This window comes from Tripterygium wilfordii, chromosome 1, assembly GCF_013401445.1.
Source record: "Tripterygium wilfordii isolate XIE 37 chromosome 1, ASM1340144v1, whole genome shotgun sequence".
Lineage (NCBI taxonomy): Eukaryota > Viridiplantae > Streptophyta > Magnoliopsida > Celastrales > Celastraceae > Tripterygium > Tripterygium wilfordii.
Window position 1 is genome coordinate 5,689,235 of NC_052232.1, and position 25,865 is coordinate 5,715,099.

The 25,865-nt window shown below is 38.2% G+C and overlaps 1 protein-coding gene across 2 annotated transcripts; it reads left to right on the top strand.

The window, feature by feature from the left end:
• The first annotated feature begins 10,633 nt into the window (after positions 1-10,633).
• LOC119990139 (protein transport protein SEC23-like) lies at positions 10,634-25,637 on the top strand. Of its 2 annotated transcripts, XM_038836013.1 has the most exons (12): positions 10,636-11,686; positions 11,779-11,952; positions 14,071-14,232; positions 14,848-14,990; positions 16,935-17,010; positions 18,700-18,872; positions 18,967-19,048; positions 19,726-19,803; positions 20,194-20,355; positions 20,462-20,725; positions 24,482-24,586; positions 25,017-25,637. In XM_038836013.1, exons 1-12 carry the CDS (start codon positions 10,898-10,900, stop codon positions 25,161-25,163), a joined length of 2,355 nt encoding a protein of 784 aa, XP_038691941.1. In that variant the 5' UTR covers positions 10,636-10,897; the 3' UTR covers positions 25,164-25,637. The 2 variants fall into 2 exon arrangements, with proteins under 2 accessions (XP_038692020.1, XP_038691941.1); XM_038836092.1 differs by lacking the exons at positions 24,482-24,586; positions 25,017-25,637 and adding an exon at positions 21,108-21,258 and having other exon boundaries at positions 10,634-11,686.
• Positions 25,638-25,865: the final 228 nt, after the last annotated feature.

The window sequence follows — 25,865 nt, forward strand, 5'->3', positions numbered from 1 at the left end:
ATCCTTTAATGGAAAAGCTTGTTTTAGCACTTATCACTGCAGCAAGGAAGCTTCGTCCTTATTTTCAAAGTCATCCTATCATGGTGGTAACGAGCTTCCCAATCAAAACGATACTCCATAAACCAGAATTGTCCGGACGATTAACAAAGTGGGCAATTGAGTTGACCGAACATGATATCGTGTATCAACCTCGAACAGCAATCAAAGCTCAAATTCTGGCAGACTTCATTGCTAATTCAGTCTAGGAGTGATGGATAATGCTCACAAAGAATTGAGTCAAAACAAAGAAGATGATGAAGCTATTTGGCAATTATTTGTTGATGGTTCGAGTAATGCAAAGGGAAGTGGCTTAGGTATCATTTTAATCTCACCTCAAGGGGATCAATTCCTTTAAGCTGGACATTGTGGATTTCACGCCACAAACAATGAAGCAGAATATAAAGCTCTGATTGAGGGATTGAAATTAGCGAAAGAAGCAAAAGTTCAACGTATCCACGTAACTTCGGATTCCCAATTGATCGTGAACCAATTGAATGGAGAATATCAAGCAAAAGATGAGAGAATGAACGATTATCTGGAATTAGTACAACAATTGCAACTTGAATTCAAAGAATTCCAAATTAATCAAGTTCCAAGAGAAGAAAATCAGCAAGCGGATGCATTGGCGAACTTAGGATCATCAATCTCGATGCAAACGACTCAAAATATCCCACTGATCTATTTAGAGTCACCTGCAATAAACAAAAATTCCATGATAGAGCAGTCATTTGCTATCACTGAAGACAATAATGATTGGAGAACACCATTCATACAATATCTGCAGGATAATGTGTCACCACAAGATAAGAATGAGGCCAGAGCACTACAACGAAAAGCATCACGTTACACAATAGTTAATGGCATTCTTTACAAAAGATCATACCAAGGAGTTTTACTACGGTGTTTATCTCAAGAAGAAGCACAGTATGCCTTAACAGAATTACATGAAGGTGTATGCAGAAACCATTCAGGTGGCCGAAGCTTAGCCAGTAAAATCATGCAAACTGGTTATTATTGGCCTATGCTCCGCGGCGATGCAGCAGAATATGTGGCTAAATGTGATAAATGTCAAAGATTTTCGCAAATCCCACATCAACCACCAACGGAGCTGGTCCCAATTTCATCGGCATGGCCTTTCATGAGATGGGGAATGGATATCGTCGGAAAGCTTCCTCCAGCATCGGGACAAAGAGTGTTCTTATTAATTTTAACAGATTACTTCACAAAATGGGTGGAAGCATGGCCAAGCGGAAGCTACAAACAAGACGATAGTCAATACTTTGAAGAAGAGACTGGAAAACGCAAAGGGAGCCTGGGCAGAAGAACTCCCATGAGTTCTGTGGTCATATCGAACAACAGTGAGAACTTCAACAGGTGAAACTCCATTTTCTTTAACTTATGGAACTGAAGCAGTGCTACCATTTGAAGTTGGCCTTCCAACAGCACGATTTGAATGGAAAAAAGATGAGGAGAATAACATCGTTCTCACCGAAGAATTAGATATGCTTGAGGAACGACGAAATCTTTCATCTGTTAGAATAGCAGCTTACAAGCATCGGATCACAAAATATTACAACAAAAACAGTCAACTCAAGAGCTTTCAATATTGGTGACTGGGTTTTAAGAAAAGTTTTCCAGAATACAAAACAGTTGAATTCCAGAAAACTGGGGGCCACATGGGAAGGACCTTACAGAATCATAGATATCGTCGACAATGGTGCTTACAGATTGCAAACCAGAGAAGGGAAGATACTTAGCAACAGCTGGAATGCGAAACATCTCAGGTTATATCTTTCCTAAAATATATATATATGTATATATATATATATATATATATATATAATCATTGAAATGTATATATTTTCTCAATTGAGTTGAATATATACATATATATGCTCAGCATATATAAGTGCCTGACAGACCGCATTACATCACCCCCATCGTTCTATACTTGATTATTGCAGGATCTATTAGCATATTGGATAAAATGTCAAAGTTTGGACGACAATCAAAGAAAAGAAGATTGATGTCATCTAATTTCCCAAAAGGTCATGTACATTTAACTCTTTATTTAAGCATAATTTTCTTTGCATCATAGTTAAAATTTTAAGCAGACAGTTAAAGTCGTAAATCTCAATTAATAAGAAGTATAAAAGAGTTAAGATCGTATTTAAGACTAACAGGGAAGATACAAGATTACAAAAATTAAAAATATAAGCCTAAACATCGTCTTCGACTTCAGAGGCAGAAATTTGCATTGCATCGATGACCTTGAATTCTTCATATTCTTTGATCATTCGATCAACTTCTTCCTCATTTAAAGTACCGGCCTTATATTGCGTCATCACCTCCCCAAGGCTTTGATTCTTTCCTTTCCAACAGCAAGAGCACATTCTCCCTTGTAAAAATCGGCATCTTTCTTTGATTCTGTCAATTCATCTGATAACCGATTTGCTTTCTCGATAGAAGCACTTAACTCAATTTCGCAATCTTTCAATTTGGAGTCAACTTCCTGCAAATCCTTCAATTTGATTTCATTTTCTTCAAATTTAACTTTGAAATCTGATAGTTGCTCTTCCGTAACTTTCTGCTGCTGTATTATGTTGGACAATTGTCTGCCCTGATCTGTGAAATCAGTCTTCAAAGCAATATGCCTTCTGTCCAATTCATTGAATTTATCTTCAGCTTTCTTTAAAGCTTCAGCAGCAGTAGTCTTCATTTTCTCCAATTGCGCTTCGGCCTCTATCCTTAGTTTTTTCTCCTGCTCTTCGGCCTCTGAAAATTTTTTAATATCGGCCTGTAGGAGTCCGCTGGAAAGACGAAGACTCCTTACTTCCTCACTTAACTTTTCGATTTCTTTATCAATGTAAAGCTGAATTGACAAACCCTGAAAGAAGAAGATGAAGGTTACTTTTAATTTAACATAGAAATACAAATAAATTGAGTTTTGAAAATACTTGAAAAGCATGATAAATGCTCTAAATAGAAGCATCCTCAAGATTCAATTTAGGAGGGGTGAAACCAATGGGATAAGCCAATTTATGCAAATCAGGAAATAACTCAGCAGGCCTCGAATAAAGAGGGATGTTAGGGATCGACATCTCAAAACTCCTTGCCGGAAGATTAGACGGAAGATCAACACCCGATAGTCTCAACTCTTTTCAAGCAAAGCTCTTAGAGGTGAAACTGGATGAACAGGATCTTTTCCTTCTCTTCTCACAGTCTTTTCTCTCACTTCATCATCAGGAACCTGAATGATGTCATCGGCCTCCCTGTTCAATCCCGCACTTGCATCTATCAAAGAAGGGGACGATAACCTAGGTTTCTTCTTCCTCACAAGTGTAGAATCATCATCTACATTGTCCTCAGGAACTTCAAGAGTCTCAATAACCTCAGCAATTGTTCCTAACTCGCTATGAAGTCCCAAGCTAGAGTCATGTTTTCTCTTTGTCCTCTTCTCCTTAGAGCTTCTCTGAACTTTCTTCTTTTCAGCAATCTCCTTAAAAGTCAAAAGAACAATTGTTCTTGGGGTCATATGAGGTTCTGTCAAAAATCGAAAAGAAATTGTTAGAAACAAAAAACAAAATACAAATCATAAATATTTTCTTAACTTACTTTCAAAAAGATATTTTGAGGAGACAAATTTCCAATCTCTCTCAGGACGAGGAATTATCTTTAGAAATAATTGACAATTCCTTTGAGCTTCCTTAGTGATAGTTATCCTAGGAGATTTCCCTGCCATAGAAAGATAAATATTCACAAAACGTTTAGATGAAAATAAAAGAGAATTTAAATAGATTATACCTTGAATTTTCCAAGAACTAGGGATAACCTCATCATCTCCTAGAAGAGTTTCCTTCCTTACCAAGAAATACCTCTTCTGCCAGTTATGATCACTAGAGGTGGTTCCAGCGATCAAATTTTCCTTATCCTTCTTTGATAACATAAACCTACCTACATCCTTTTTATTTTCTTGCCAAGAATAGGCAGCAAGAAATTCATGAAGGCCAAAAGAAAGATTGAATTTCACACTTAAAGCTTCTAAAGACAACAAAATCCGCCAAGAATTAGGCATGAGTTGACAGGGGGCAACTTCAAAAAATCTTAATACAGACTTAACTAAAGGTCCTAAAGGAAACTTTAATCCACACCTCAATGTTATAGCATATACCACAGTCCACCCTGGAAATTCATAAGAGGCTGATTCGTTAGAACTAGGAATTCGCATCTCTATCTCCTGTGGAATTTTGAACTCAACTCTAATATTGTCTAAATCCTCTTCCGTTAATACAGAAGCAGGATCCTTGTCTATTATAACCTCTTCCTCAAAAACTTTTTGAGTTTTACTTTTTGAACGGGTGGTTGGTAAAAGGCTAACTTTAGATGGACTAATCATCTTTTGACCTGACATTCCTTTAGATTCAGAGTAAGATGAAACCCTAAGACTGGTGGTTTTCTCCCCTAGACCTCTTTCAGACATATCGTTGTCAGGAAACTCATCTCGAGTATCCATAATATCCTGATTCTCACTCGGAATAATTTGGGGACCGAAATTAGATTCGTCCCTCTCGTTTTCTCTCTCAAACCTATCAATAAATTCTTCGGAAGAACCAAACCAAGCCATGATCGAAAACTCAAAAAAGAAGAAGTCAAGAAACGTATCGAAAGTCGAGTCGTGTTCTGGAAGTTTTAAGATAGTGGGTGGTTACAGTAAACCCATTAAAAAACCACCAAGGACTAAATAGTAAATTCAAAATTCAAAAGTTAAAACTCCTCGGAAATCGTTTTACTACGAACTAATCAGAGCCGTTCGATCAAAAGTAACTTCTCGATAAATGGCGAAAACGGCGGCGTTACATTATTACATCTCCTTAAAAAAAACTAGTTAGAATCGAAACACGATTCAACTTCTAAAATTGCGCTCTTTTCCCTATAAATATACTGGAGAAAAACCAAAGAAATACCACTTCCAAAAGAAAAAACCTCTACAGTCATGAGTTCTTCCAAAAATCCTATCGAGCCTGAATATCGAAAAATAATGTCCAAACCGCCAACCAAGTCAGATGAAGGATCATCTGAAATGGCAGAAAAACTTCAACAATTGAAGCTCTATCCCGACAGGTATGATCCATATCAACACGTCTCCGATCTATAAGATTTGGTGATACGTTTAGATAAAGATCTCCATGAAGCAGAGAGAAGGATAATGGAGCTTACCCGAGCCTACAAATTGGCTGGACAGTCACTTTATCGGCTTCGAGACATGTTAGAAAATGCTGCTATGGAGGATGATCCTCAAAAGCTGCGACAAGCCTTACAAAACATCAATCTTTTTATGAAGAATAATCTAGTTAGAATGCATCATGCCTTATGGCCAAGACCTTAAAGGCTTGAACAATTTTAACTATTTATAAATATTATTCCATGTTTATTTAACCTCTATCAAAGATAGCATTCTTAAACGAACTAAGAATTTCCTCGCTAGGTTCCAAATATATTCAATTTCTGTCATAGATGAAACTTTTAGGTGAAACAAAAATCTCACCATTAAAAGATGAAGCTTTATTAGAGGAAGACGAAGCTCTATTAGAAAAAGACGAAGCTTCCCAAAATTCCAAAAATAATTCAACTCCAATAATTTAATATCAATTCTGATCAGTTAATCCTCGAGCAAACCAAAAGACATTCCAACTCCTCGAAAAAAGACGTGGATTAATGTTACAACCGTCCATCTCCCCATTATCTATCACAACTTCCAAGGAAAAAGTAACTTCCTTCATATTTCATTTGTATAAATATGCAAAATTAAAAATTAGCAGAAACCAATATTTTCCTCATGAAATCTTCAAGGATGGATACTCCTAACTCTCCACCTACAAAAAGATCTAGAACCGATAAAGGTTCTACTTCTAAAGAAGATGAAGATGGAAATGATCCCAGATTCAACCTCTCCCCTATAAGGGAAGATGTATACGAGGACGATCACCAGAAAACCATCGAATCTCTACAAAAGGCTCTGATGGAAACCAAAAGGAGACTTAAGAAAGCAATTGACAAAGTTCAAGACTACATAAGACAACTCATGGTCTCAAAATATGTCATACAAGGCGTTCGATATATGTCGTGGGGTCGACAAGCAAGTAGTCATGATCCAGATAAATTACACGAAGCAATCACTGAGATCACAGTACAACTTGGATATATTGTAGATGGAATAGACAGTGTTCTTTACACCCTAGATTAAAATTCTTGTCCATTTTCCTTTTTCCAATTTTATTTCAAGAAGATTTCTACGAAATTCCATTTCATTTACAACGAATATAAAAGGCAGGATATTTGAATTGTTTATTTCGAAATACGAAGAGACACCATGATCTCTAAAAACGGTGTAACCGTTTAGCTTCCCCACGTTCTTCAGGAATAACTGCTTCTTTGAACGTGAGTCTTTCGTCTTTAAATACACGACAAGAAGGAGGGAGAAGACATTCCTTCTTCTTTCCAAAAAATTCCTCAACACCTAGCAAAATGAGTTCTTCTGATTCCACTCCTATAAAAAGAGCATTAGACGAGAAAGAGAATCTCATTCCTTCCAAACGGGCAAGAAACGAAGACCCTTCATCTTAAAAAAATGGCAGAGACCAAAGGAGAAGGATCTACATCTCGAAATAACGACGAACCAGACGATTCAGTCGTTGAAATATTTGTAATATCTGAAGAATTGTACGAGGAAAACCCTCAAAACTCCATCGAATGCTTAAAAGGACTTCTTGAGGAAGCCGAAAGAAATCTGCAAACGAGTACGAACGAAACTAGTCTTATACGGATGTGCTTCGAGCGGCCAGAGATGCGCTGAACAGAGTTCGTGATAACGCTTGGGGTCATTCTCGAAATCAGAACGTTTATCGATTACAAGAATCTCTTTTAGATCTTGCAGCCCATGTTGGGAATGCAATGAATATCATAAATGATGTTATTCGCACCTGGGCTCGTTAAGAGTTATAATATTGCATATTTATTCCCATGTATGAAGTATTTACGTTTAATCTTGACAAAGATATTTTCATTGTTAATCTCATTGCTCTGAAATTGCAATTGCAGAAATACTTCAACAGTCAAAAAATGCAAAAACTGCAAACAGAGATGATGAGACGAAGAGCTCTGAAGAAGGTGCAACCCCAAGCAAAATATTTTTAAGTTTAAATCAAACTTAAAAATAGGGGGCAAAGTGTAGGGGTCAAAGTCAACCTCAACAAATTATATGGGTCATGTTCAACCCAAACAACATAAAAGCCCAACAGAGGCTAGGGCCCGAAGCCCAACAACATAAAAGCCCAACAGAGGCTAGGGCCCCGAAGCCCAACAATGTAAAGCAGACCAGAACTCACAGTCCAAAAAGGACTTGGTATTATCAAGGCAATACGAAGCCGATGCAAATAAGGCCGAACCAATAACTAAGGGACGAAGCCGAAGATAAAGCAGTTCCTCGTTAAATGGTAACAGCCGAAGCTGCTGCAAACTACTACAAACTCCTCCAAACTGCCGTAAACTCCTCCAAACTGCTATGAACTTCTCTAACTGCCACAACTACTGGTAACTGCTTAAGAAAAGCATAAAAGGAGTTCATTAGGAGGGTGGAAGAGGAGGATGGGGGATTCGGATTTCTTACTCGCACTGTATTCACAAGTGATAAATAAAATACCATATCATTCTGCACCGTGGATCTAGGCTCAAAGCCGAACCACGTAAAATCTCTCTGTTTTGTCTTACATTTGCCCACTCATTCTCCACAATTCGATTGTTGATAATTTACATCAACAGGCGCCTAATATTAAGATGATAATTCTTGCCTTAGTACCGAGAAAACCATCATCTCATCACCGAGATGAGCATTACCTCATTGCCGAGGTATCTCATATCCTAACATATTAACAAATCATTGGAATAACTATTCCATTACAACAAAGAGAACAAGCATGATACGTCTCATAAATCATATAGGAAACAGGAGTCCAACTCCTTTTCGAAGGTACTTTTCACAAGGTAAACATTCATTCACAATTTTGCATACTTTCGTGCTAAGAGCTTTACTTCCTCAAAGTTCTTAATATTTGGCTATTTGCTTTCTTGCTTTCCAACTTAAGTATCGGAGGGTCTTTCCTAGAAATGTACTTTTTCACAAGGTAAACATTCGTTCACAACTTTGCATACTTTCGTGCAAAGAGTTGTGCTTCCTCAATGTTCTTCGTAAATGCTTTCTTGCTTTCTGACTTAAGCATCAGAGAGTTTTTCCCAAGGAAAACACCTTGGGTTTGATCTAATAGCTTACATTTGTTCATCTTCTCGACCACCCAGTCAGCCTACTCCGCTTGGTTTGATCTATCGGAGACGTCCGATAACTCAAGACAAATTTGCTCGTCATCAGATTAGCGTCGCCTATTGGAAAGAAAAACATGTTTTCACAATAATCATGGTTCAAACCATGTCTACACAAGGAGAAAGGGCTGACAACCACTAGGGAGACCATCAAGATCCACCACCTCCGCCCAATTTGCCAACTGAAAATCTAGTCATCATCGGACAGTCAGGCGCTACGCCAGTTGTGGTTACTACTGACCAGCTCTCCATCGCTCTCCAACAGATGCAGCAACAGCTTCAACAACATATTCAAACCCAGATGCAAGCCATCACCCAAAAATTGGATGCACTACATCCGCCTCCTCTGACGGGCACAACTATGCCTAGGGTTAGCAAAATTCAGGTACTAGAGAGAATGATATGTGAAACTGAGATAAAAGCCCAGTGGAGAGTAGTCGCAAACTTAATACCACCGCTATGGATGACGAATGCCGAAGAATTAAAGACATGACACTGATGAATGTCGAACTCTCAAAGATGAAATTGAAAGTGTGATAAGAATAAGACACCTGAAAAGTTACACTCAAACAGGAGATGATAAAAGAAAAATAAAAGATGATCGAGATGATCAAAGATGAAAAAGAAGAGATGACTCTCCTCATCGACAAAATCAAGGTACTGTTGGCATAATTGGAGTAATAATTGGCGGGTTGGCAGCAGGAGGAGAAAGTGCCTCTAAGCAAAGGTTGTATGCTAGGACTCTTAACAGCTTCGACACCAAAGGTAAAATACCAAGATGAGAAGAAGAATCAATTGTCTTCTCCGAGAATGACGCTGATGATGTTAGCATCCCATATGCTGATGCCTTCATAATAGAGGCAGTCATTGCAAACTATATAGTGAAGAAGATCTTGATCGATAATAGAAGTGCCGCGAAAATTTTGTTCTATCATGCTTTTAAGGCAATGAACATCCCAAAAGAGCATCTAAAGCCTTTCTCCTCACCACTTTACGGATTTGTAGAAGATCGAGTTATGCCCATTGGAATAGTTACATTGGGGACATATCCTAAATCTAGGTTATTCTCATGCGATTTCTTAGTAGTTGACATCTAGACTCCCTATAATGCACTTATTAGGAGACCCTTGCTCAACTGAGCAAGGGCTGTAGTTTCTACCTATTATCTGAAGATGAAGTTTCCTACTGACCAAGGGATAGGAGAAATAAAGGGAGATCAGAAACTTGCAAGGCAGGTATATCTAAATGAATTAAAAGACAGAAAGAAGTCGGTCTCAGACTTACTGACCAATCTTAATTTTTTGACTAGGTACTCGGACGCCTCATATAGGTGTCCGAACACCTTCTTGATACAGCTGTAAAAAAACTCAAAACGCGCTCCAACCTGTCTGAATTAGGTTCGATTCCTACAAAACCAATGGAAAACACTTGTAAGTGAATAATTAAACTAAAAAACACATAATAACATTAACTAAACACTAAAACACCCTAATTAAAGCATATTGGAACCTCAATTCAGAGGTCCAATCACACTCCATAAAGGAATAGTTGCATGAACTGGAACTAGATTGTTCACGATAGAGTGGCCATTGTTACTACTGAGATTTGATTCCGATTGGCTGACTTTCAACATGATATCTAGCTCCTTTAGAAATTCTTGTGAAAGTTGAAGTGAAGCTAGTTGCTGCATGGACTAGGCAGATTGCTGTGGATCTAGAGCTGAATGCACAACTTGCTGTGAGTCTTGTGTTAATTGAAGGGCTTGCTGGAATTCATGAGAATTATGGACAAGCCATTTCAGACATTCCTGATATAGAGCAACAGAATGCACAACTTGCTATGAGCTTTCCGGATAAGTCACCAACTAATACGGAGGAGAAACACACTCGTTATACATGTAAGGAGGGCTTCTCAGGTACAGGATGATCCATGTAACACCATTCACACCGATTAATGTGGGGGCTACACTAACACCAAATGAATAGTGTCATATGGATCACTCACCTGAGAATTTTCATACATGTAATTGTACAATTGTCTCTTAATTTTATCTTATATTAAGTAACTTTGTACTTAATGGAATATCAATTGTTAAGTTAGGAGTTTATTGGTGCTTATTGGTCACATTGCATGCTTGATTTTTCTAGTAATCATCTCTTTAATGATATTATTTTTGGCGATTATTATTTATCCATTAATGAGTTAGATAAGGAGTATTGAAGAAATAGTAGAACAGAAAACTCCAATTAAGAAGCAGAATTTGGCGAACCTAAATTCACACAGAAATTTCCTCGATCGTATCTTCTCCGTTTGCCTCCTTTGCGGTGACCCCTTTCTTCACCCTTTCTTCAGGGGTCGCCTTTCGCTCAAACAATTCAATCCGAAACGCACACATTTCAATCTCTTCACTCTCCACTGATTATTCAAAACCCACAAACACAAACACAAATCAATCAGTCAATCAGTCAATCAATCAATCTCAACCATGTCGGAGATGGCCAATATCGATCCGGAAGGAATGGACGGAGTACGGATGACCTGGAACGTGTGGCCGAGGACCAAGGTTGAAGCAAGCAAGTGCGTGATCCCTTTGGCGGCAACTATCGCTCCGATCCGGCCGCACCCGGACATACCTACCCTCCCCTACGCCCCTCTCCGATGCAAGACATGCGCTGCAGCCCTCAACTCCTTCGCCCGTGTCGACTTCACTGCGAAGATCTGGATCTGCCCCTTTTGCTTCCAGCGTAACCACTTCCCTCAACAATACTCCATGATCTCCGAGACGAATCTCCCCGGCGAACTCTACCCTCAGTACACCACCGTTCAGTACACCCTCCCTCACCCATCTCAACAGCATTATCAACATCAGCAGCAACAACAGCCACCCCCATCGGACTCGTCTCCGGTGTTTGTTTTCGTCCTGGACACCTGTATGATCGAGGAGGAGCTAGACTTTGTCAAGTCCGCGCTTAAGCGGGCAATCGGGATGCTGCCAGATAATGCCCTGGTGGGTTTGGTCTCGTTTGGTACCCAGGCTCAGGTTCACGAATTGGGATTCTCAGAGTTGTCCAAGGTTTATGTCTTTAGGGGTGATAAGGAGATCTCTAAGGAGCAGGTTTTGGAGCAGCTAGGGCTCAGCGGGGGAGTAGCTGGTCGGCGAACAGCAGCCGTCCCTGTTGGGTATCAGAAAGGAGGGATTCAAAACGTTTTTCCAAATGGCGGCATTGCACGTTTCCTTTTGCCTGCATCTGAGTGCGAATACACCATCAATACGGTGTGTTTGGCTGCCACTGTTTTAAAGCATTGTGTGTGTTTTTGAATCTATATTTTAACAGAATCTTTGAAATTTTGCATGGGATGTTTCAGCTTTTGGATGAGTTGCAAACAGATCAATGGCCTGTTCCTCCTGGTAACAGGGCCTCAAGGTGCACAGGAGTTGCATTGAGTGTTGCAGCGGGATTGCTTGGAGCTTGTTTACCAGGGACAGGGGCTCGAATAGTAGCTTTGGTAGGAGGTCCATGCACAGAAGGTCCAGGCACGGTAAAGCCTTTCCATTCTTATTTTTTTTATTTTAATGTTTTGGGCCTTGTCCAGCCGCTGTATGTAACTAAAGCTTGATTTTGCTTAAGCGGTCACAGCTGCCTTTGCTTATTTTATGGTACTAGTTGGATGGTAATATCAAAGTAAAGGTTGGAGCTTTTGCTCCAAATAACTTGAAAGATTTTAACACCAGTGAACCTCCTTGCAACTCCCATAGAGACTTATTACTCGATTGGAAGTTGGAACTGTCATCAAATGATGGTTCTTACATATCTTTCATCTGTCTTATCCTGAAGTTTTGTCGTTTAAAATTATGCTTTCTGTTTTACTACAACCTCATTTCAGTTCTACTACTTAAACTTATTCTGTGTAAAACTTTCCTTTATTTTAGTTGTACGACTGAGATTTTTGTTTACTGTTTCTTTTTTTCTATGTAAAAGAGATTTCATTAAGAGGAACCGAGAAGGTGCTACTCAATCAAAGATAAGAACAGTTCTTAGGAACAATTTTGCATACATGCTGAGCTTTTCAGCCAAATAGCACCCATTTTGTTTCCCTCCCCTGTCGAAGTACAGCTTGGTGCTCATAAAAAGTTGATATTATCCTTAAATGGTGATACCTGAAGTTCCATTTAGAAGAGAACTAGAGAAGGGAAGTATCCTCTTTTCTCCAACTCTTTTTATTTTCAGCGGGCTTGATACTTTCTTTCTTTCTTTCTTTCTTCTAGGATGGTTGTGCAGTGAAAGAGTGCAATGAGGAATTGTAAGTGAAGGGATGATGGTCATAATTTTGATTTAGCTAGCAACCGAGAGCATGTTTTCCATTTAACCAACTTTCTCACTGCCATGTTTGGCAGACTTATCCATTCTACCTGTCATTTCTCCTGTATAGGAATGATTTCCATTGGTATTTCTCATTCCACTATAGGTGGTGGGTTGGATAACTTAGTTAAGATAAAAGGACAGGACCACCCATGTTTCTGATAAACTAGTACATATATGATAATTTATTGATTTATTCCTGGACTTTATATCGTTTCATTTTAAATGTGACATTAATGTCGTGATATGGGAGGGCAGTATTAGCAGTCTTCACTCTTAGGGCTTAGTGAGGGTTTAATTTGTTGTGGTGACAACAAAGAAGGTTTAGGAATTTAGAGTTTCTTTGGGGTAAAGGTTGGGCAAAGTTTGATGATGGAATAAGTTGAGGAAATTGAAGATCGCAAGCAGTGTTCTTTGGGTGTGGACACCGCAATCTCCTCCTTCTCCTCATCGAGCCTTTATTCCAAAAAGTTTGGGGTTGGCTACATAATTCGTTGAGCAAATTAGCTCGAATCCTCAACATGGGTTGTTAACTTGGTATTTTTTGATATCTAAAAATTATGCTTTCTAATTCCTTAGATTCCGTGTCCGTCCATATCTATTTCACCAAATTGATCAATATTCCCGTTAACACTTAGTTGTTGGGTTTGAGATTTTTGGCTGGTGGTGCTATATTTAGGTTGTGGAAAGGCTTGGGCTCTTGAACACAAGAAAGTTAGGACTTGAAATAACATAAATCAAGTGTGTAATTATTGAAAACCTAGGGGGGAAAGAGAAGAAGAAACAGACACCAGATGTCACACCTCTGATTATTGCCATTACACCACAGAGTGGATTGCATCACCCTGGCAAATCAACTTCGCTGCAAACTCTCATCTGCTCTCGATACTATTTTTTTTTCTATTCATTTTAGTTAGCATGGGCTGTCTTTGATTAGGACTTTTATGTGATAAAGTCACATGTTAGAAGGTCATATCAACACTTATTATTAACAATTGGAGAACCTGGAAATTCCGGTAAATCTTCTACATATAAAAATTGAGAAAGCTCAATTAAAATAGTTCTAGCAATTTCTAACTTAATTTAATGTGACAATAAGACTTAACACTGGGTAAACAGAGACTTATGAATTCCCAATTAATCTCCGATCCTTAGTCCCTTTGATCGTTGAACTATGTTTCTTCCTGGTTTCCATTAACAAATTCATGTAAAAATTCTGTCTGCCTCTTTGGTTTACATACATTCATATTTCATACATAGATATATATATAAAATTAACCTTTGCTTAATGCTGCAGATTATTTCAAAAGATTTGTCAGACCCAGTGCGTTCCCATAAAGATCTCGATAAGGATGCAGCACCATATTTTAAGAAAGCAGTCAAATTCTATGACAATCTCGCAAAGCAGCTGGTCAACCAGGGTCATGTCCTAGACCTTTTTGCGTCTGCACTTGATCAGGTGTGCATCAATGAGCCTTTTCTGTTACATATCATACTTATTTTTCTCTTCTTAGGGAGAGAGAAAAGAAGAGGGGGAGAAAGGAAGGGGGGCGGGTGGTGGGGTTATGGCATCATTATATATAATATTGTTGAATGGTAATTTGTGCGATATTTCTAAATAACAAAACAAGAGTGCATAACTGTGATATCATGTGCATAACTGTGATATCGTGAATGGGGGCAAGAATTGGGTATTCCAGGAGGGGGCTGATATATGTTCAGCTACAGTGGGATATTGTATGTGTGAGAATTTTCTAGCCTTACGTCCATCCATAGTTATTTGAAATATCTTGGGAAATGTGATTTTTCTATAGGTTCTGTCCTTTTGTTTTTGTGAATAGAATTTTCGTGTCTTTCTAATAGTCTCCTTTAGGCTTTTATTGTATTTTTATATATTGTTGGTTGATTTTGATGATGGCCAAGCTAAATAATTTATTAGTATCTTGGGAGAAAAAGGGTTGCACTCAGCACATACTTGTTCTGTAGTTACCTACTTACCTTTAATGATTATTTTGTAGTGGATTTGAAGATTGTACTTTTGTTATTCATTGACCCAGGATTTGTGAATATTTAGGTTGGAGTTGCAGAAATGAAAGTTGCCGTTGAAAGAACTGGTGGTCTTGTGGTTCTGGCGGAAAGTTTTGGACATTCTGTATTTAAAGATTCTTTCAAGCGCGTTTTTGAAGATGGTGAACAGTCTCTTGGCCTTTGTTTCAAGTGAGTTCATCATATATCATTACACTTCCACTTTATAGGTTATACTCAGTCTCTGTCTCTGTCTCTCTCTTAATTCTGTCCTCTCCTTTCTAATCTATGGAAAGACCCCTATGGTGGTTGCTTCTTTGCTCTGAATGGTTTATTAGAAACCCACCCTGTTCTGTTGCTGATGTGTCTACCCTCTACATCCTTACTCGGAAAATCCATTGTTTTCCTTGTCATACTATAACAGCTATTATTGTGAACTTTTCTGGTTTATGTTGGATGTTACACAGAGTTTACACAAACATTTAGGTATAAAAGTTCTGCAGCTGCTGATTTAGATCTTCTGGTGGCTGCCTGTTGTCATTTCTTATATTGCTGTTTGACTCAGTCCAAAGTAGATTGTAGACGTACACGTAGGCATGGTAGGTTCTAACCTGGATGGAGTTGTCTGCATAGAATGTTCTTAGTTTCAAGTCTCCCTAAAGTATCTCTTTTGTCATTTTTTATTTTTAAACGTCATCTTCTCTCCCCCCCCCCGGCGGCCCCTCTCTCTCTCTCTGTGCCAATTAATGTTCAATGGTCATTAAGCAGTAAAAGGGTTTATTAATGGAAAGGGTGGCAAGGGGGAGCTACCAAAATGCAATCATCTTCAAGATAGAAGATCAATTATTTTGAAAAATATGTGGTTGTCTCTGAAACACTACCCACATATTAATTGGTAGTTACAAACACTTACTAGCATATATCTCAAATCAAACATCCATGAAAAGCTCTTTTGTTTCACTCCCTCCGAACAAACCAAATATGGCCAAAGGAAGAAGGCACTATGTTCTCCGCTCGTTTTCACACATCATTTTGGTGATCAAGGTTTGGAAAAAGGTGTTGAAGCAAAAGAAATGGTTGTAACTCAAGCCTCTTTGCTAATAAAACATTGGAAGCTGAGAGATGTCATCGAAAACAATACTGATAAACTTGCTGAAAAGACCAAACTCCCACTTCATTGTTCCCCCATTGAAAGAATTCCAACTAATTAATGCATCTGAAAAGATGAAATTATATAACAACCAAAGAATTTTTCATTTCTATCCTTGCATTCATGTTTCTAGCCAATCAAGCAATACCGGGAACAATTTTTGAACTACAATTTTTAGGTATCAGGTAGCCAATTACTTGATTTCTGTTGATGCTAAAATGAGCAAAGATTGTATTAGCATCGATTATCATTTTGATTATCATCGTCTGTTCAAGTATTTGACTTATTGTCAGAAATTATCTAAAAATAATGGTTCATCATGCGAGGTTTATTTCTAGTGACTTTTCAAGCCTGATGGGAAGCATTCAGGGGATAGGCATCTTTAGCCAAAAATGGGCACTTGGTATGAGCTATATGGAACTGTAGGGGATTTTAATAGCTGAAGCGCTTTCTTTTTCTCTGCCGACACGTAGAGAAATATGAATACAAGTGTTGGCGTTTGTGTTATACGTTTTTTGCATGTGTTGATTTGCATAATTCATTTTTATTTTCTTTGTTTCCAAAAAAAGAGAAGAAATTATCTCCTTCAGATTTGACTCTTGGGAATCCTATGTATGGGCCCTCAATGCCCTGTCTGCTTCTTTTAACACGATATTTGAATATAGCTAGTGCAAAGGACTTGAATTTTTATACATTGATGAAATGGCATGATTTTGACATTTTGTGGTGGCCGTGTTTACTTTTTTCAACGAGTCTACCGTTGAATTTGAATTTGATAGCTAATAAGTTACACTAATTGTTTTGACAGTTAACTGTTGAGTTTTACATTGCTCAACTTTGAATTTGTCTTTCTGGTTTTTGGTTTAATTTCTATGTATGATGTTGCAGGCACATAGATTTACTCTGCATTTGTCGTTTATGTCATTTTTCCCACGAATGGACTGTTTTCTGTTATTTGATGTGTCAAACTCATTATTTTTTTTCAGTGGCACACTTGAGATCAACTGCTCAAAGGACATCAAAATTCAGGGGATTATTGGATCCTGTACTTCTTTAGAGAAGGTTGAACTTTCGACTGTTTATGGAAGTCGTTTTCCAGTAAAATATATTAAATTTGGAGATTGATAGGGGTTCTCTCTCTTTTTTTTTGGTTTAACATTTTGTTTGGGTCTTTTTTTAATTTATTTTTTTTGAATAGAAAAATTTATTCAAACACCCAAGGGGTGCAACCCACAACTACAACAAGGACGAGTAGTTAATAAGATCAAAAACATTTCTAGGGAAAGACAGACTCCAGAATTTTAGACAAGCAAACCAATTTACAATAAACAAGTCTAGGGAGGATTCCTTATTTTCGAAGATTCTGTTGTTCCTTTCTTTCCAAATCAGCCACATAACTGACATAGGAATGAGTTGAAAGAAATTCTTTTGGTGCTTGTCTTTTCCAATAGAAGCCCACGCAAGTAGCTCTTTTTCTACAGTATTGTGAGAGACCCACCATAGCCCCAACATCTTCCAAACATTTTCCCAGACCTTTCTGGACCAGTGGCATCGCAGGAACAGGTGATTAATAGACTCCGAATCTGCTTTACACAAATAGCATCTATTCACAAGAGAGAAGCCCCTCCTTTGCAGTTTGTCTTGAGTTAAGATTCTCTGCCAAACAACCTCCCAGCTAAAGAAGATAACTCTAGGAGGAGCCTTAGACTTCCATAACCAGAGCCATGGGAAACGATTGTTACCAAGGTGCATGTGGTCCTTTAGAAGCTCTTTATAAAAGGAACTCACCGTGAACAACTTACTGTTTTCCAACTTCCAGCAGATTTTGTCTTCTTTGGTGGGATAGGTTTTTGCACCATAAACCAACTGCCAGAACCTAGTAAACATTTCCACTTCCCAATCTTGGGCCTCACGAGTAAAGGTGATGTTCCAAGAAGTATCTCTATCATGAGTTTGAAGCAACTGTAAGATGGAGGCCCCCTTTTGTGTAGCTAGACAGTGAAGATTCGGGAACAAATCCTTTAAAGAAGTGTCTCCAATCCAGACGTCATTCCAGAAGCTTATAGAGTTTCCTTTACCAGCTTGATAATAAGTCAAAGCAAGCCAGACCTCCCAACCCTTTCTAATGAATTTCCACAAGCTGCATCCATGAGGGTCTCTACTCTGCTTAGTACACCAACCACTATGTTCAGTGCTATACTTACAAGCGATGATTCTCCTCCATAATTGATTCCTACTGGTGGCAAATCTCCATAACCATTTGCCTAGTAAGGCTTTGTTAAAAGTCAACAGGCATTTTATCCCAAGTCCTCCGACTTCTCTAGGGAGCTTGACACAGTTCCAATTCACCAAATGCATCTTCTTGCTCTCCAAGGAATCACCCCACAAAAATCTGCACATGATCTTCTCGATTCTACCAGCAATTGAGGAAGGAATGGGCAGGATAGACATCATATAAACTGGGAGGTTAGAGAGGGTACTCTTAATCAGCGTTAACCTTCCAGCTTTTGATAAGCAATTTCTTCTCCATCCTGACAGCTTCTTGTCAAAACTAGCAATCAAAGGGCTCCAAATATTATGATCTTTATGTTTAGCACCAAGCGGGAGCCCGAGATAATTTGTGGGCAAGTTGCAAATGCTGCATCCGAGAGCCTCAGCTAAAACTTCAACCTCTCCAGTACTTCCCAAAGGAATGATATGACTTTTGCTTAATTTATTAAAAGCAGTTTCTAATTGCTCCTGGCTTTGCAGAAAGGACCTAGTGTTGCTGATACAATCCTAGGGGAAGGAAATACTACGGCTTGGAAAATGTGCGGCCTCGACAAAAGCACTTGCTTGACTGTTTTGTTTGACCTTTCATCAAGTGAGCGGTCAAATACCCCAGGAACAGCAAATTTACAGTTATACATACAGTTCCTTACAAGGTACTTGGGGATCTTATTGGTGACTATTTGTTTTCTAAATCAGTGGATATGATCTTGTCTTGCTAAGTTTGGTGGGTATTTATTTTTTTTCCAGCTATCAAAGCCCTGACGGTCAGATGATGCTTCGAGTTACAACTGTTACTAGAAGTTGGATAGATAGTGCCGTAAGCTCAGAGGTTGGTTCAGTCCCTCCATTTGTTTAAGCAAACTAAGGATGTGATTCATTGAAATGGCACCATGGAGGTGCCGTTGATAGGAAAGCAGAGTATCTCCATGATATTAACGTGTCCTTTGTTTAAATGTTGACCCTAAGATTATTGTGTTCCGGTTCCTTCTAAGATTATTGTGTTCCGGTGCTTTCCATCCTGATCTACGAAATTCTGTGTGTGGGGCATTGTGTAGTAGGTACATATTATTTCCACCTCCTTGCACAGGGGCACTTATTACAGCCTAAGAACCACCATTTTTTAAATTCTAATGTATTGGAAAATCTAATTTGTCTACTGATTTTCATAAAGTTGTGAATTGTGTGACCTTCCTGGTTGATTAGTCATAAAGTTGTGAATTGTGTTAACTTCCTGGTTGATTAGGCTTTTATTACTCCTAGGTAGTCAGTCATAGCCAGGTCCTTCAAAGCTTTGGGTGTGCAATTTTATTTTCCATATTGGATACTTTTCACTAACTATTTATTGGCAATCTTTGAGTTCCCCTTCTTGTGGCCATAGTAGCTTTTTTTTTCCTTCTTACATCAGTTCTGCTATATTATTTGTTGTCATTTTTGTTTCTGAGAATATTTTTGTTCATGCATCATTGAGGAAAGGCTTAATGCTAACACTTGATATTACTTTTGCAGGAATTGGTTCAGGGTTTTGATCAGGAAACAGCCGCTGTGGTTATGGCTAGAATAGCATCCTTTAAAATGGAGATAGAGGTACTCTTTGAATTTTGTCCTTCGGATATTTATATGAATCCGAATATGTGCTCCGTTGTTGCATCATCTTCTGTTCCTAGATAAGTGCTTATTAAAAGTTGAGGAATATTAACCCATTTTACAAAATATTTACTCATGTTAAATTTGAACAGGAGAAGATATTTAACCCATGATTGGTATTTGTTCTGCAATCTCTGCACCAAATACAAATGAAATTTATATTGCATCAAATTCCTTTTATAAACTTATGCGAAACTACAACATTTTTTTAAGTATGTCATTTTCTAGATTCCTTGGTTCTTTTCCATTCTATATAGGTATCTTATGTGTTTGTGACCTAATTTTGGGCAATAACTAAGTCACTCCTGTTATCTGGTTTATTGTGAACAGGAAGGCTTTGATGCCACTCGATGGCTGGATCGGAACCTAATTCGTCTCTGTTCGAAATTTGGCGACTATCGGAAAGATGATCCATCATCCTTTACATTAAACCCTTGTTTTTCATTGTTTCCTCAGTTTATGTTCAATCTTCGGCGGTCGCAATTTGTACAGGTGACTAATCTTCCGCAGTTTATGTTTATCTCAAGTTGTCCATACACCACGTATGTATGGATGCTTAATCTTTTCTTCTTTTTTCCCCTGAATGGTGTTTGACCAGGTTTTTAACAATAGTCCAGATGAGACAGCCTACTTCCGCATGTTGTTAAATCGGGAAAATATTACGAATGCTGCTGTCATGATACAGCCATCATTGATATCCTATTCATTCAGTTCACTTCCCCAACCGGCATTGTTGGATGTTGCTTCTATTGCAGCTGACCGTATTCTCTTATTAGATTCATATTTCAGTGTTGTCATTTTCCATGGTATGACTATAGCACAGTGGCGTAACATGGGTTATCAGAACCAACCTGAGCACCAGGTATGCACTCATTATCCCATTGCTACATTTCTTGATTGGATATGGAACGATGTAAAGCCATTTTCCCAGATTCACAGGTTGCATTTTGCATACAGCTCTCAGCTACTATAGGATTTACCTATCTATGCTCTCTATGCCACAAATCTCAAATGGGATTTAGTTATATGCCCTCATGGGCACACACATTGTTTCTTTGGTTGCTGCCCCAAACATCTTCGAAGCATCTCTTTTGATCTATATATTATGCGTATTAGTTGTCATGATCAGTTTTTGTTCTGATTTAGGAACCCGTAAGATTCTTTTTTCAGCTCTAGAAATGAAATTTTGTCAAAGAATCTTGGAGTTTCCTTTTAATGGACCATAAATTGATATGCCTTTTCAGGGAAAATGTTAAGTGCAGACCGTAGCACCTAAATCTTGCATATCAAAATTATGCTAAATGCTGATGAACTTCCAGTATAATGTTGAATTCATCCCCCCTCGTATTGGCATATTTGGCTCGAGTATTTTCCTTGTCCTAAAATATCTCTGTTTCTAGTTGTTCAACTCATTTGTAATGGCGCATGATGAAATTTAGGTGTGGTGAATGTCGCTAATTTATTTTATGGGGTTAATTATACTTTATAGCACCGAAAGATAAGGGTTGTTACACTTTAGTCACTCAAAGAAATTTTGTTACAATGTCATCACCCATTGTTTCAAAATGAGACAATTTAGTCACCCGAGCAGATTTTATACAGTTCCGGTTAGGAGTCCGCTGATGTGGCATTAAGTCAACAAATTTTGGTCAAAAAATTCTTTTGTGGTTGCTTATGTGGCTTCCACATCAACAAAATCCTTGTGTCAATATATAATATTTTTTAAAAACTGATGTGGAAATAAATAATATTTTTCTTCCTAAAAAAATTTGATGAGCCCCGATCGGCTAATCCCCTCCGTCAACCATTGAATTCATCCCCAATTTCATCCCTGCTTAGATATATGACCATTAGTTTTCCTCGTCTCTCCCGTTGAGCTTGGAGCCCATCTCTCCCTTAAGAACCCGCAGTTCGTCTCTCCCTAAAGGACTCCCTGTCCGTGCTGCCGCCTATTTCGTAATCGCAAGTGCGGCAGTATGGCATTCCTTGGAGTGCTTTCGAAGGTGGCGAGATCAAGACGTTGTGGATCTGTGACTTGCCACCGCCTATTTTGCAATTGCAAGAGACATTTAGAGCTGTAGGTTTGTCTACTGGTTTTACCCAATTCATGGAGGATTGGTTCTGGTGAGTCGTCAAACATGTGATCATCTTCTCTAGAAGAATGCTTCGTTAGGGAGGTGAATCGAAGGTTTTGGTATGTGGGTATGGAGGAGAGAGGGACAGTTGTCATGGGTTTCTTCCATCATAGATGGATCTTGCTGAGTTTGCAACTCTAAGCGCCTCAATTGAACAATCGTGAAATTAAAACCCTTAATTAGCTTCCTTCTCCAGATCCAAAATTAGCTTCCTTCTCCCTTTATCTTTTGTATAATGGGCGTGATTTTGTATAGGAAGTAGGAACCATTGATAAAACAGTTGAATTTCCTGCCTTTTGTCTTCAAGTTTTCACGCTTTGGTAATGGAGGAGAAGATGCGGGAACCCAATCTCTCTCTCTTTCTTGTTTTTATTTTATTGTAAATTTTTTAAAGTTAAGTAATTGTATTTCAAAAACTATTTTATATTGCCACAAGCATTTTTTGCCACATGTAGTTGACTTAATGTCACATAAGTAGATTTTGACCAATAATTATTGATTATATGCCACTTCAGCGGGATGCTTGACCCTGTGCTAAATCTGCCCGAGCGATTAAATTGTCTTATTTTGAAACATTGGGTGACGACTTTGTAATAGAATTTCTTTCAGTGACTAATCCTTAACAAGCCATATCTTTCGCTGCTAACAAGTATAATTAACCCTTATTTTATGTTTACATTTAGTTCTCATGCCAAGTTGTTTCAGGTTAGGGCGTTGATGATGATAATAGGTATCCACACACCTCTGAAATTATTTTGTTCCTTAAATACCTAAATATGGAGTTGTTACTCTGTCACAGTGGATTACAGTATAAATGTTGAGAGAGATAAAAAAGGAACAGTGGGCCGCTTTACTAGTATATTCTCTTTTTTCTATCCATTTTCCTTCCTTTCTTACAATGGTGCGACAAGGTTGTGTTCACAGCTTGTGGAATATTACCCAAGTAGCTTTCTTACTTCAGACTTCCATTTGTTGTTACCCTAGCGCCTTTTAAGACAAAGTTATATTTTCCATGCCCTATTTTAATTGCTGAGAAAATAAGGCACAGCGAGCATGTTGTTTCAAATTCAATCCATCGTTTGTCACTGGATCACAATCAAATCAGACCTATACAAAACTACAAACCTGAAGTCCATCCTTCAATAATCTTAAACCCTTAATATCCCAAATTTCCAAACCTTTTGAAAAATTTGGATATGCAATGTAGGAAAAGAAAGAATTGAAGGCAGAGCCGTATGAGGTAGGAAACTCTCAATCATGTTTCTAAGGAAAGAAGTTACGCACCTATTCCTCCCTTGGAGAACATGCCATTTGGATTAATTGGATTAGTAAATACCTGTGGGACATGGGATCCTAACTTTTTAGTGCATCGATTGGGTGTGCGAGCAATCAATGCAAAATTTCTCCTGGATATTTGTTTTCTTTAGAGAACATTTGTACTGATTCTTAATTAAACCACATTTGGGAGTTTTAGACCTAAATATGATGATGATGATATGCAATATTTCCAGGTTACAAAGCATGACATTTGGAAATTAAAGAGTAATGTTAGTAGTTTAAAGGATAGTGTATGTTGTTTACATTCTGACAAGAAAGATATTGAGGCTGCCTTGCCAAACACTAATGATTCTATTGTTGGGTTACAAGCGCATCTCACATCTAATTAATATAAAATGCCACCTTGCAAAAACTAACTGATGCTGTCTTTGGCGAGAAGCTGATAAACAAGAAATCTGGTATTCCAAGCTGAACTCACGTTCAACCCTAATGTCATTAACCATTAGACCTAGTCCTCGTCCAAGCTCTAAAAGACTTAGAGATATAGCAAATGTTCAAGATTCTCTGCATTAGGCTATTTCAAAACTGAGGCTAACAATTTTTCCTCAACCTGAGAAAATATGTGCGAGAAACCCTGTTTTTCATCTGTATTTTTTAATTTAAGGTTTATTTTTTATTCTTGCACTCAGAAAAACATATTTAGTTTTCTGGAAAGAGCTGTAGCTTTGCCCATTAGAACTCAATTTGACTCTTGTTTTGTCAATTGGCCTTTTATGTGTGGGACCTTTGGCTAGTTATCTTTTAGTTCAAGCTTCTCTGCTTATTCTTGTACAGTGCACTTTTTGTCCATTCTTTGAGAGCATGAAACTGAGAGGTTTCATTGATTGTTGGGAAGTGTGCCTAATGTATTGTCCCTTCTATCTTATTCCTATTCTACTTGTTTAATTGCCTTGGTGTCACACCTGCATCACTGTTTTGTACTTGATGAGTTCAAATTCCTACCGGCACTGCTACATATTCCGTCTCGTTGTCTCCCAAAGATGTTAAGCTACTCATCAAACTTAAGCTTGCAGTTATTGCTTTTGATATGGAGTTTCACTGTGGATTTGGTGTTAGTAGGGCTAAATACAGTTATGGTTCTCTTTATTACCAAGATGCTATGGTGGAGTGCTGTGGTTAATTTAACCCATTTGATTTTCCTATAGGCATTTGCACAGTTGTTGCAAGCTCCACAGGATGATGCAAAAATGATAATTCATGAACGTTTCCCTGTTCCTAGATTGGTGGTATGTGATCAGCATGGATCCCAGGTCAGTATATTTTTCGAAACCGAATGGTGCTATTACCTTCGTAATAGATGAATTTACTGATTTTAAAATTTGGCATAGGAATTGGATCATGTAAGGCGCATCTACATTCTACAATATATATTATGACGGCTACTTTTGGGCGAATATTATTATTTAGCTAAAAAACGAGTGTTATTAGACACTTTTAGACCATGAAATTTAGAATGCCCTCCCTAAAGATTGTTGTTGCCTCCTTAGACATACAGATTTTCATCTGCAGTCCTCGATCTTTTGACCAACTTCATCATCCTCACCACTTTTTGTTTGCGCTTTAACATGCGGAGCACCTACTCCTATTCCTTTCTGTTTTCATGTTGTGCATTGCAATATTTTCTTTTTGTCATCGTCTTTGGAAAACTTACTTTGATTTCTTTTTTGGTCAAATGAGTAGGCAAGATTCTTACTGGCAAAGCTGAACCCTTCGGCAACATATAATAATGCCACTGAGATGGCTGCTGGGACAGATGTCATCTTTACCGATGATGTTAGCCTTCAAGTGTTCTTTGAACATCTTCAGAGGCTGGCCGTTCAATCGTGATAGTAGAGGAGTTGGAAGTTTCTCAGAGATTTTCAGATGTAGGGAAGTCCGCGGCCTGATTTTGTCCCCTCTTTTATCATATTGTTCCGTGGAGTTGCTTTTATTTTTCCCTTTCAATTGTCTTTAAAATGACAGGTTGGACCCCAGTAGTTTAAAATAAAGGATATAAATAAAAACATAATTTTTTTTTTTCCAGGGGGCTGTGGGGGGTGGGGGTTCTGGTTATTTGGTCCCTTGAAAGAATAAGTTGAGCTGCTGGGAATGAAGGTTACTAAATGGCAATGTAAGTTATAGACATAACTGTTTCAGCTTCAGTTGTGGGGTGAATGAGGGAAGACATTTGGACAGATTTTCTTCCCCAATATTTTTCATGTGTATCTTGCTTAGGTTGGAAGTTTGTGTTGTATTTGAATTTTAAGTTAATATTATCAAATGCAATGATTGGTAGGTTGAAGAACATTTTTGTTCTCCGTACAGGGCATTGTTTTGTTTTGGTTTGTCCCAAGACGTTATTCAATTGGATTGGGTTCTGTTTATAAAGTTGTCTGAAGGGAGGTGATACGCCCATACGATTTGTGAACTACATAAGATAATCAATTATTGAAAGCTGTCTAATCGGCCGTAGATCAGCGTATTCAACACAACTTAAAACATTTTAAGTGAAAAAGTATGGGTGATTAGAAATAGAGTTACCAATGAGAT

What these genes read in the sequence shown, in the direction of transcription:
- LOC119990139 (XM_038836013.1), top strand. Translation starts at nt 10,898, where the DNA reads ATGTCGGAGATGGCCAATATCGATCCGGAAGGAATGGACGGAGTACGG. An exon ending in TACATACAGTTCCTTACAAG is followed by an intron (nt 18,873 to 18,966) that starts GTACTTGGGGAT and finishes TTTTTTTTCCAG; the next exon opens with CTATCAAAGCCCTGACGGTC. An exon ending in ATAGTGCCGTAAGCTCAGAG is followed by an intron (nt 19,049 to 19,725) that starts GTTGGTTCAGTC and finishes TTACTTTTGCAG; the next exon opens with GAATTGGTTCAGGGTTTTGA.